This window comes from Haliotis rubra, unplaced genomic scaffold (genome assembly GCF_003918875.1).
Source record: "Haliotis rubra isolate DU_JTF1 unplaced genomic scaffold, ASM391887v1 Scf262, whole genome shotgun sequence".
In the NCBI taxonomy this organism is placed as follows: domain Eukaryota; kingdom Metazoa; phylum Mollusca; class Gastropoda; order Lepetellida; family Haliotidae; genus Haliotis; species Haliotis rubra.
The window spans coordinates 583,995-596,337 of record NW_025766692.1 but is presented as its reverse complement, the minus strand read 5'-3'; the positions used below and the strand labels follow the sequence as shown (position 1 = coordinate 596,337).

Genomic DNA, 12,343 nt, shown 5'->3' with positions numbered 1-12,343 from the left:
AATTTGACCAGATAATCAGCAGTAAAGTACTGTCGCATTTATATCTACAATTTATGTAGTTAATATGTGAAAATGTGAAATATCTGTTAAACTAAGATCGGCCCAACAACTACAGTCTCAGGTAGAGGGGTGGGAACCGTACAAAAAGGACTTTACCGAGGAGAGATTAGTGCAGAAATAAGCGAAAGCGACTTATGTGGAACAGACCATGGCTTTTATGCAAATAAGTGTGCGATGATATTGTATTACAAAGAAATCTTTTTGAAATTAAAAGTAGCTTCATTATAAACGATAGCTGACGTAAAACATAATAACTTTAAGACGGAAACTATTAATGATGCAGCTACCATGCAGTCTCACTATCACTATAAAAAGAAACAGGTAGGAGGGGTCGTCTCTAAAGCAAAACCAGGACGGGTGTCGCAGACGGTAGTTGGTGTCGGGCTGGGGGATGGAGATATCAGCTACGATAAGATAATCCTTTAGGGGAATTAAACTGGGGAAGTAAACGGCATGTCATAACTATTTACAAATAATGTCCAGTCCTGTCGATCTTCGGATGGTCATGTCACCTATACATTTTTAGACATTTAATACGATGGCTAATGTAAGCTTTTCTATGAGTATCATACTCTTTACATATCTCAACATAAACTTTATGACAAAGACATAAAATAGTTTTGAGATGACCTCTTGTGCATGTATGCAGCACATGCATTTCACGCCAGATGAGTCGATGGTCCGTCGTCATACCTGGCTGAGCGACCTAATTGCCATATATAGTCTGATCTATTGTTTTCAGCAGCTATTCGTATTTTTCTAAGTTTTGCCCGATTTTAGGAGTAAACATGCTTTTCTAGATATCCCATTACGCATCCTACTGAACGCTCCGTTAGGCCGATGTGGGTTATTTCGACATATGCTATTTGCAATTGTGTAAATTTTAGGGACACAGTAACAGCCTAAAGCCAGTATTTTTCTATTTCCGACAGTAATTAAGTGTGTGCCCTTAGATACCTTCTCATGCTACCTCTGAAGATATGGGTTAGAACTATCTCCATCCACCCATGCTTTCCCATCCTCGATAATCTCCAGGGAATACGTTCCGATAAATCTCCACTATATAGTACCTTGGATGCATCTATGGCTCGGCCCGATAATTTTATTACCTCCCTTTGCTGGCTTTTTATCGTATCAGGTGTCTACGCTGGTAAGTTGAGCGTACCAATCACTTTCGCTTCTTTTATGTAACCGATTAAACTCGGTAACAATTGTTGCATAGGTACTCTTAGTCTCTCGTACAGACCCTGAAGCAAATATATCCAAGAAAGCCCACACATGTCTAGAAAATGTGGCAAGTCTAGATTTCCTCAGCTTCAGGTCTGAAAATGAAGAAAGTCTCAGGGCTCCTTTTCATTACATATATTTTTTTACTATGAACTTTTTTCAGTAAAATTTGTTCATTTCAGAGACTAGTTGTTAGTCTAAGGTACTCTTAAAGAGGTAGAAAGTTCTTGCACATATTTTTTAAGGTTTCAGACCTGTCAATTTGCCTGTATGATATCCTCCTTAATTATATAGATCTATTTTCACGTCAATCACTGCCTACAATATTTACAATTACATATTGTCAAAATATAAATATATAACAAAAAAAGCAACCTTTCTCATGCCATAAAAGACATTAAGCCAAATACCTTATTCATCAAGTTGTGTCTTACACCTATAACTTAATGACACAATGTGCATCAACTACTGTTGTGCAAGATAGCATAGTGATTAGAAAATGCTGTTTAACTCTGACCCTAATGTTCAATCTATCTCATGGTAACATGTAAATAAGGCTCAACCATATAAACCCATAATTGATGTCATGAGCACTTTTAGAGACATTTCAGGTACAGTGACACCCTCAAACAGGCGACCAAAGCAGATCTGAGTTCTTAAATCCATAAGCACTGGGTATAAATTCTAACCTGGGATGAATAATTTTGCAGGGAAGAAAACAACAAAACAGTTCGATTTTTTTCTTTTTATTCACCCTTATACACACATTTACTCGTTATCCACATTGATGGTCTGTTTACCTGTAAACAAAGAAATACAAAGTTTCATTATTACATGTGAATTCTTTTAAAAACTGTTCATAGCAATTGGGATAAGTTTTTAACAAAAATTTAAGAAGAAAAACCAACCCAAAAAACTTAAACTATGAACATACACTATAATATCATTAGTACCTCAAATATGAATTTAATTTCACTGGTTTATAACAGTTTAATTAACATGGAAAGTGGGCCACAAAGGTTTTGTGATCAACTAAAAATAATAATCAGATACAGAAAGCTTTTGAAATAGTTATTGAAGCACTACATAGGAAAAAACATGACATTCAACAAGTTATTCTTCAATCCATAGAAGCCTTTTTGATGATAAACAGGGCAATTCTTGCTTCAACTACTCTCATAAAATCCCTGGACAGAGCTCCCAGCTGACATGGCAAGGCCAAGAATACAAATTTCAAAAAGAAGGCCTGAAGAGTTACCTCCCTTCAACAGTTAGCCTTCATGATCTTAAAATGTCATCTCTGTAATGATGAACTTTTATCCACCTTTCAATGTTTCACAGCCCTAACACGCTGTTCCAACAGAAGTCCTGCCTTGGCTTCATGTATTGGATGTATATCTACAACAAGCCATTGCTTGTCTTACCTTTAAATTCCACACAGGGAACAAAGGTGACGAGGGTGTACAGTCTGTGTGTTGAGTCTTCATCTTCGTTCCTCTTACGGGCAAGGCGGACGCGGACTCTGAATGGGACATTCCTAAAACAAGGAAAGAGGAGTTTTAGCAATCAAGATGCGCAGATGAGGGAGCGTGATTTTACGCCTCTTCAAGCAACATGATGGGGACACCAATAATGAACTCCCCACATTGTTTTCTTACCACCTGAAAAAGGAGTTTGTGTAAGTGAAATCTTTCGACAAGTCAACCCATTTATAATAAATAATAATGGACATTTGTTACGTGCTATAATCCACACAATAGTGCATGCTCAATATATTTACATAGGTTTCTTTTTTTGTTCCTCAAAATTCAGCTTATCTGCTGTCATATACAGTAGGCACAGCCAATATTGCAATCTTGACTGTTGCATATCACAGTGTTCCTTTGAGTGTGAAACACTTTCACACACACAAAATTGGCAAAACCATGATCACAGCAGGATAAAATTGAATTCTCAGAGGCCCAGATAAGCTGCGTATCCGGGTAAAATACAAATAAAAAAATTCCAATTACGCATTGACAAATAACTATTGCGTACCAATTACACATTTAAAATGTTAGATATGCTGCAAAAAGTTTAAAACAAATGCGTACGGAATATATTTATAAAAATCGCTTGCGTAATGAAAAAGACATCGATTGCTATCAAATTGTATTGTTAGTATAGCACTAGTGTTGTACTGTCAGTATAGGATCAGTGATTTTTTATGAAATCATTTCCTTTATATTTAAGTTGGTTTTGATTAGGTATGACATAAGGCAGAACATACCTGCTTAGTAAACTTACTTAATGACATAATACTTAGGTGAGTAAAATGACTGAAATACGCACATATTTGAAAGCAGTGGGTAACGGAAAATGAAATACCCACTCAACATTCATAATACCCACTCCAAAAAAATACAGTGGGTACAGCTCCTACATGAGCTAAATCTTATCGGGAGCTCTGATTCTTTTTCACTGCTATCCAAGGTACAACCTAGCATCACGTTATTAACAATGGTGTCACGGTCAGGGACAGCAGATGAATCCTTATCAGCAGACCATGACTTGTTCATGGCTAACATTATCATCTTCAGTACTGCTCACAAAATATTTAAGTGTCATGGAATGTTTTGACAGATGGTTGCTGTTTCAGAGGAGGAAATAACTTTAAAATTGCTAGTGTACTCTGGTACAGTGGCACATATAAAATCACTTGCCCTTTCCGCTATACCGGACGATTTTCTTGGTGATTTTTTAAATAAACAACATAATTAACATTGTAATGTCAACTGGACACCGGTACAGCATGATATACAAATGTGCTTGCCCGACAGAAAAAAACACTTGACTCAGGTGTCGGGCAATGGGTTATTTCCACCCGTGTTTCAGTAATATTTTATTTCATACATGCAATTCATTTCCGCTTGAAGTAGTGGGCAAAATCAACCTGTTCAATTACCACTGACACATTCCAAAAAATGTTGCATGACTGTACAGAGTGTGTGGTCTATGAAACTGATTAATAAGCTTAAAAACTTGTTTTCATTTCCCCCGATAATTGATTCACCTGATACAGACAATAGGATGACACTTATTCAATATAGGAAATTTATGTCAATTCCATGTGCTACCATGCACTTTGGGTAGGAAAATGTTAACTGAACCGGATGCAACCTGACAAAGTTATGTGCCCAAGCAATAATATACCAGCACTAGCGCAGCCTGGATAACCAAATCAATCCCTGCATGTTTTCAACAGACATCTCAGATTGACTAAGCTTCCAGCCACACAGTATCAACAGATAAGGAAACCATACAGGAAAGGTGATAGCTATTCTGAGGTCAGGGTCAATGATGAGGATATAATAACATAAAAATCTGCAGATGGAATTTTACCAACTTTGTTAAACTCCTGTGCAGTGACAGCATAAAAACCAATTGAGGTGAACTGGGATTTGAAGCCACTATCACATGTTTTTGGTGTGCCTGTGGGATGCAACTCTGCATAGTGAGATGAGGTGAAATTGGGTTGTGCTTGAGAATATTTCGCTCATATGACGAGGTGCATGTGTGTGTATGTGTATGTGCGGCTGCTTGTACTAGCCCAGACTGAAGCTGGTTATATAGTGCTAGCCCACGGAGATACCATGCCGCAGTGAAGCATGAATACCCCACTCAGACACATTATACTGACTCCGAGCCAACCAGTCCTTGTTGTACCCATTAATGCCGAGCACCAGGCAGGAACCATCAAGTACCATATTTTAACATCTTTTGGTATGACGCGGTCGGGGATCGAACCCACGACCTTCCGCTCTCCGGGCGGACACTCTAACCACTACACCACGGAGGCAGTCCTCTGCATAGAGACTTGTGGCACCTAATGCAACTGGGACATGTGTGTTCCCAACTACATTGAGTGAATTGTCTTACATTGTTTTTATCACTGTTACAGCCAAATCAGGGGGACATGAACAATCCATCCACACACTGTACAATGTTGAGAACAAAAGCCAGGTAATTTATCAGACTCCTTTGGAAAGGGGTTGCTCATCCCAAAGGAGATGTCTTCTTGTTTATTGCCAACAATATTCCATCTATGAGACAAATGTCCATAAATATTTGTGTCAGGACCAATTCAGTAATTTTGTCATAAGCATTGGTCTGTAAAGTAGGGATATGATGACAAGCACCAACCAAGCCACAGATCTTGACCACCATATTTGTTAAGATGCTGCTATCACAAAGAAAACTTGCTATGGATAGTGCTCATTCTTATCCAGAGAGCCCACACTTTTACGGACTCCATTTGTTCATGTGAGCATGTTTACCTACCTGACTCCCTTGGACCACATGTGCTTGTTCAGCCTGGTGTCCACACGAACATCAGGAGTTCCCATCATTTTCTCAGCAAATTTACGGATCTCCTTGATGGATCTGGGGGCCCTCTTTTTGAAGCCACTGTAAATTGTAAAGTTATTGCAACTACCATTCTTTCTGGATTTACAGCAGTTAGTCTTAAAGACCTTCCAATTAAGCAAATATTTTAAAAAACAAATGTCATCTCCAATTCTCATCCCTTTCAACAATACCAGCAACGAAATTATTTTTATTGACCTTACATGAAACTTCATTTTGACATTATGTTTCTCTTATATGTGCAAATTTACTGTTTCTGGTTCACAAGCTAAATGATAAAACGAGAACAAGGATGCTAAGCCATCAAATCTACTTCTTTCCTATTGCAAGGTTGATCATGGAAAGACATATAGTATGTTGACAAAACTTGCAACTAAGTGAACCTAATCAACTCAGGGTTTTACGCGACAAACTGTGCGTCCAGTACGCAAAAATGTAGAGTATAGACTTAGAAAAATATTCACTGCACCCAGAGTGATGCACAATAATATTCACTGTACCCATACCATGAACACATCTATGACTCTGCCAAGTGTTTGGTTGTTTCTTTAAGAGCAGATACTTCCATCATTTCACCTATCAGTCCACATGATCAATGATTCATTCCTGGCTCTGCTCTAAAGAAAAGATCAAAACATACAGTTCTCTAAACTGAAACTTCACAGGACCCTCGTATTGCCTGTAAGGACCCTTAAAACTCATAATTAGTGGTCCCTGAGATCCCCACGTTTGTGAGTCAAGGTAAAACCCTGCAACTGATCAATTATCTATAAGGATGCCTCTCAGCAGCATAGATATTGAAGGAACACTCCATCAGCTTACATTCCATGGATCCTCTTGTGAATATGGATGGTGCACTCCTTGGTGATCACCTCATTTGTTACAGACTTCTTCTTTTCCCTTCTGCGTGGTGGAGCCATTTTCCTGGAACACAGATTGAGATGTTTAATCTCTCCCCCAACACCTTCAAAACTTTGAAACAAAGGTCTGCATAGTTTGCAACTTTGGAAACAAAGGTCTGCATAGTTTGCAACTTTTGACACACGATCATAGACCAGGTTTAGTAATCATAGCTCATAGTTACAGTATTCATATCTAAGTATGAACTGAACTTTCTGCATCGATAGATTACACATGCAAGATTCACCTTCGGAAAGAGTTCCTTCCGTTTCCCCAACCCTAAACCTAACCCTAAGTTAAATTTTGGACTTTAAGTCATATTGTGAGTTCTCTAGTAATTGTTGTGTTAAGTTTTGTTAATATTAAATATTATTTGGGATGGGAACGGGAGGAACTCTTACCTCACCTTCCTATTGGAAAAGGTGAACTACAGAAAATAAAGACCTGTATTGAATTGACTACACCAATTATCTTGTCAGGGAGCATAAAAACGCCACCAAAACATTCCACAAGGTATGGGGCAAGACTCCTGACTTGTACATCTTTTTGTTCTTCAGTTCCTATCTGAAGGAACTCTATAGTATAAATAACAAGAAGACAAAGTCATCAATATCCCCCTCAATGGCAAAATACTCTTCATGATTATGTCTACGAGTTATGATTATGGCAAATATTTAGGTGTGTATAAAGAAAAGTGGAAGGAGAGTATTAAAAGGTTTTTAGAGTTCTGCTCCAGAAAGGAGCACTACCACTTATTTCAGGCTAAGTCAAACTTGTTGCCATGGAAATGCCAAAAATATTTTATTCAGAAATCCAAAACTACCAAAAGGCTCCAGAAAACCACCAGATCTATCTATGTGCCAAGTTTGGTGAAGAAATATTGAACAGTTTTAGAGTTATGCTCCGGAAAAGTGCACTACCACTTATTTCTGTTTTAGTCAAACTTGTTGCCATGGAAATGCCAAAAATATTTATTCAGAATTCCAAAACTACCAAAAGGCACCAGAAAACCACCAGATCTATCTATGTGCCAAGTTTGGTGAAGAAATATTGAACGGTTTTAGAGTTCTGCTCTGGAAAAGTGCACTACCACTTATTTCAGTCTAAGTCAAACTTGTTGCCATGGAAATGCCAAAAATATTTTATTCAGAATTCCAAAACTACCAAAAGGCACCAGTACACCACCAGATCTATCTATGTGCCAAGTTTGGTGAAGAAATAGTAAACAGTTTTAGAGTTCTGCTCTGGAAAAGTGCACAACCACCAATTTCAGTCTATGTCAAACTTGTTGCCACGGAAACGCCAAAAATATTTTATTCAGAATTCCAAAACTACCAAAAGGCACCAGTACACCACCAGATCTATCTATGTGCCAAGTTTGGTGAAGAAATATTGAACGGTTTTAGAGTTCTGCTCCGGAAAAGAGCACTACCACTAATTTCATTCTAAGTCGAACTTGTTGCCATGGAAATGCCAAAAATGTTTTGTTCAGAATTCCAAAACTACCAAAAGGCACCAGTACACCACCAGATCTATCTATGTGCCAAGTTTGGTGAAGAAATATTGAACGGTTTTAGAGTTCTGCTCCAGAAAAGACACTTGTACACGGACGGATTGGACACGGACGGACGGATGGACGAATGTGATTGTTCGTTGGTAATGCAACAATCATCAATTGTGAGATTTCAACCAATTCCCCAACACTACTAGAGACTGACATATGCACTGTCACACAGCATCTAGTTACGACATGATATCAACCAAGTCACAGAAGCTGATCCCACCCATCAGTGTCCTCCCCTCTTACAATAACTTGTATCAAGCCAACTCAACATGGGATTAACAAGGGGTAAATTTAAGTCAGATAATTCTATCATAGTTGCCATTACAATGGGTCACATCTTACATGGGTCATACTTGCAACTGCTTGCATTACTCACGCAAAATTCATTCTCATGCAGCTGTTGGTTTCGTTAGAGATGTTCAGTTCAAACATTAATGATAGATCGGTTATCTTGCTTCACGACATGAAGAGCCACAACATTAGTAAGCTAAACAGAGGGAAATAGACCAACTTTCTAAAGTTCTTACAAGTTCTGTTCTCTGCATGGTTTGTCTCCCCTGTCACAGCCACAAGGGCTCAGAGAAGTCTATGGAATATGCAGAGGTCAGCCCACACCCAAACAAATTTAGGGGACTGGCTTTCTCTCCAACATTGTGGAAAGGGAATATACCTCACACCCAAAATGGGCACTCAGCTCCCATTTGCCACAAAGACAGAGCCACAGTCACTGAGGACTACGGATGTCAATGTTGGTGTTGCTTGTCAAAAAGCTAATCTGAACAAAGTCACAGTAGTTTATCCCAACTATCCCTACACTCCCCTCATACAATAAATAATAAGGAAGAAGATAAGGTCATCAATATGCCCGCCACAGTGTTCTGTTCATATTTGGTTCCTGTTTTTAACTCCACCACGACATTCATGTCCTAAACACACATACTACATTTGGTTTTCCCCATCTATAACAGTTCCTGAGAAAATCTGTTCCCATTGGGGGTAATGTGCACCAAGTCAATAATCAAATGTTGATCAAACATACTAGAGACTAGTGGTGTTCCAATTAATTGAAACAATAGAAGATTGGTCAGTGACCAAACGACCAAGCAATCCATCACATTTTCTCATAATAATCGAACACAAGAAGACAAAGTCATCAATATCCCCCGCAATGGCAAAATACTCTTCATGATTATGTCTACGAGTTATGATTATGTCAAATATTTAGGTGTGTATATAGAAAAGTGGAAGGAGAGTATTGAAAGGTTTTTAAAGTTCTGCTCCAGAAAGCAGCGCTATCACCAATTTCAGTCAAACTTGTTGCCATGGAAATGCCAAAAATATTTTATTCAGAATTCCAAAACTACCAAAAGGCACCAGTACACCACCAGACCAATCTATGTGCCAAGTTTGGTGAAGAAATAGTGAACAGTTTTAGAGTTCTGCTCTGGAAAAGAGCACTACCACTAATTTCAGTCAAAGTCGAACTTGTTGCCATGGAAATGCCAAAATATTTAATTCAGAATTCCAAAACTACCAAAAGGCACCAGTACACCACCAGATCCATGTATGTGCCAAGTTTGGTGAAGAAATATTGAACGGTTTTAGAGTTCTGCTCCGGAAAAGACAAATGTGCACGGACGGACGGACTGATGGACGGAGTCCATTTTAATACCCCCCGCAAAACGCGTTGCGGGGGATAAAAATGAATTATCCAATAACTTTTATTGAGATCATAGAATTTATCTCAATTTACAAATTCATCTCCCTGTTGTAAGGATTTTAGATGTGTTACTGACAGTACAACTGACAGACAATGAAGTTGAATAATTAAAATGATCAAGGAATTTGTGTGTAGCAGTGTCATAGAACTTGGTACCAAAATTGATTCCTAAGAAACAGTTGCATTGACACTCATGTAAATGAAACATATGATCTGTCGTGCACAACCTTTATATTGAAATCTGAGCATCACAGGACCGTTTCATTTAGTTAGAGAGCTACTTTTAATTAGTGGTTACGGATAAGTTTGGCAAAATCAGAATGTGTTTTCAAAATCAAATTTTGTATTATCATTAACACAAAGGCTAAAAGATATGTGTATACAGACATGGACTGCTTCACTGGCTTTATCAAATAAGTGTTTTTATTACAAACTATTTAAATCACAAATAATCCAGAAAGATTACCTTTATAAGATTACCGTTAAAAAGTTCTGAACTGCTCTTCCACGTTTTAGATGTTCCTCCCATGATCTTTTTATTGAAACGGGACGTTATAAATACATTAGTCAGGACCAAAGAATTTGTAATGTTTGTAATGATATTCAGTTGTTATTTGTAAAGAATTTGTAATGTTTGTAATGATATTCAGTCGTTGTTGTTTGTAAAGAATTTGTAATGATATTCAGTTGTTGTTTGTAATGAATTTGTAATGTTTGTAACTTACATTCAGTTGTTTGTAAAGAATTTGTAATGTTTGTACCTTAAATTCAGTTGTTTGTGAAAATTTGTAATGTTTGTAACTTAAATTCAGTTGAAGATGAGTATCATGTTCAGCTTGTATGTCCTGTTTACTTACAACTGAGAGAAAGATACCTGCAACCCAATTACTTTACATACCCAAATTTAACTAAATATCATTTATTGTTATCAAATACAAATGGTAAAGTTCTGCGAGATTTAGCTATGTTCATTTATCATGCCTCCATGTACAGATTTAACATAATTGCAAAATGAGTCTGCAGTCGAGCTGGATGAGCTTTTACTTTTACAATTCTATTTATATTGTAATGTACCATAGGCCTGTGGCCTTATTAAGTACTGAAATAAACATACATAAAAACATTTAATTTTAGTCAGTCATCAAATTGATCACTCTTGAAACACATATCGAAATAATCAAAAACTGAATGCTTAGCACTATGAACTACATATTTGATCTTTCTCACTAGAAATGTGAGCAACTAGTTGTGTATCGTGTGAGCGTTCTGGTTCTTTCCTTCCTGTGCAGGCTATGTAAGTATTTACATTTAGATCTAAGACTCGGCGTCATATTTGGCGTGAAACCGGGTCTGGCATTAGCAATAAGACGACTTATGTAGCAAGCCATTTTGAGATGGGTATCTGGCTTCAGTTTTAACTACAAGTGTCGACTTACGTTAAAGCAGATTATGAACATAGTGAAATACTTATTATTGACACTTATCGTTATAAATATACGATGTTCTGGCTATAAATACCTCTAGTGTGCTGTTGTATGATAAAGGGAGACGTCAACAAAACATTTATTATAACCACTACACAAGCGAGAGATGGACATACACTCGACTGGTCAGTATTTCCTGAACAATCGCAGCCCCAAACACACAAATATAACCATTATTGGGTGCAGCATTGACCACTATTGCTTTACGGGTATTGTGTCTGAGGTAAATAGTCATATTGATGGAGATGGGACTAGATTTGAGTTGGAATCCATGGGTATACCTTGTTTCGAAGGGATGGCAATGTGTTGAAAGGAAGTTGCATAGGATGACGGGAAGAGAGGAAGTTTGCCAGGGGAGGTAACTCTGATGTTTTCAAATTCTATTCACTCCAATCTATCGGTAGCGCACACCGACTCAAAGTGGAAATTACATTCCTTTACTTACAACGAATATATCACCAACCGCACTTTTAACAACACGACTTCAATTTTGTCATGATATAGTTTATCGAACATGTTAATGACCTACTAACGGACGTGACAACATTTCTTGTTTTATGAATTCCTTGAATCAAAAATTAAAATTGGACAAGATAAAGTGAAACTGTATGCAAACAAAGAAGGTATCAGGGCGCCTTGTTGTTGTTACCACTGATGAATTTATAATAATAAAATTGGGTACTTTTGTGTTATAAGACAATTTGCACTAATATAGACTTCAAATAATCAATTGGTGAGTGAGTATGGTTTTAGGCCGCTTTTAGCAATATTCAAGCAATATTACTGCGGGGGACACCAGAAATGGGCTTCACACATTGTACTCGGGACACCAGAAATGGGCTACCCCACCTCCCCGCAAATAGTCAGGGGCGGTACTCGTGCGTTGAAATCGAACCCGGGTCTTCGGCGTGACGAGCGAATTTCTTTAACCACTATGGCTACCCCACGGCCCAGTCAGGCAAATAGTCAATGAAGCTATTTGAT

General features: G+C 37.8%; 1 protein-coding gene and 1 non-coding gene across 2 annotated transcripts; both read right to left on the bottom strand.

Annotated features, from left to right (window-relative positions):
• Positions 1-2,020: 2,020 nt before the first annotated feature.
• LOC124280214 (60S ribosomal protein L31-like) lies at positions 2,021-11,718 on the bottom strand. Its single transcript, XM_046716109.1, has 5 exons — positions 11,641-11,718; positions 6,514-6,615; positions 5,608-5,733; positions 2,712-2,824; positions 2,021-2,087 (listed from the first exon to the last, which is right to left on the bottom strand). The coding sequence occupies exons 2-5, from the start codon at positions 6,609-6,611 to the stop codon at positions 2,056-2,058; spliced, it is 369 nt and encodes a 122-aa protein (XP_046572065.1). The 5' UTR covers positions 6,612-6,615; positions 11,641-11,718; the 3' UTR covers positions 2,021-2,055.
• On the bottom strand, positions 8,686-8,908 carry LOC124280239. The gene has a single exon (XR_006899618.1). It is a non-coding gene; the product is annotated as a small nucleolar RNA SNORA73 family (small nucleolar RNA).
• Positions 11,719-12,343: the final 625 nt, after the last annotated feature.

What these genes read in the sequence shown, in the direction of transcription:
- LOC124280214 (XM_046716109.1), bottom strand. Translation starts at nt 6,611, where the DNA reads ATGGCTCCACCACGCAGAAGGGAAAAGAAGAAGTCTGTAACAAATGAG. An exon ending in ATGTGGTCCAAGGGAGTCAG is followed by an intron (nt 2,825 to 5,607) that starts GTAGGTAAACAT and finishes TCCTTGTTTTAG; the next exon opens with GAATGTCCCATTCAGAGTCC. An exon ending in TCCCTGTGTGGAATTTAAAG is followed by an intron (nt 2,088 to 2,711) that starts GTAAGACAAGCA and finishes CTTTGTTTACAG; the next exon opens with GTAAACAGACCATCAATGTG.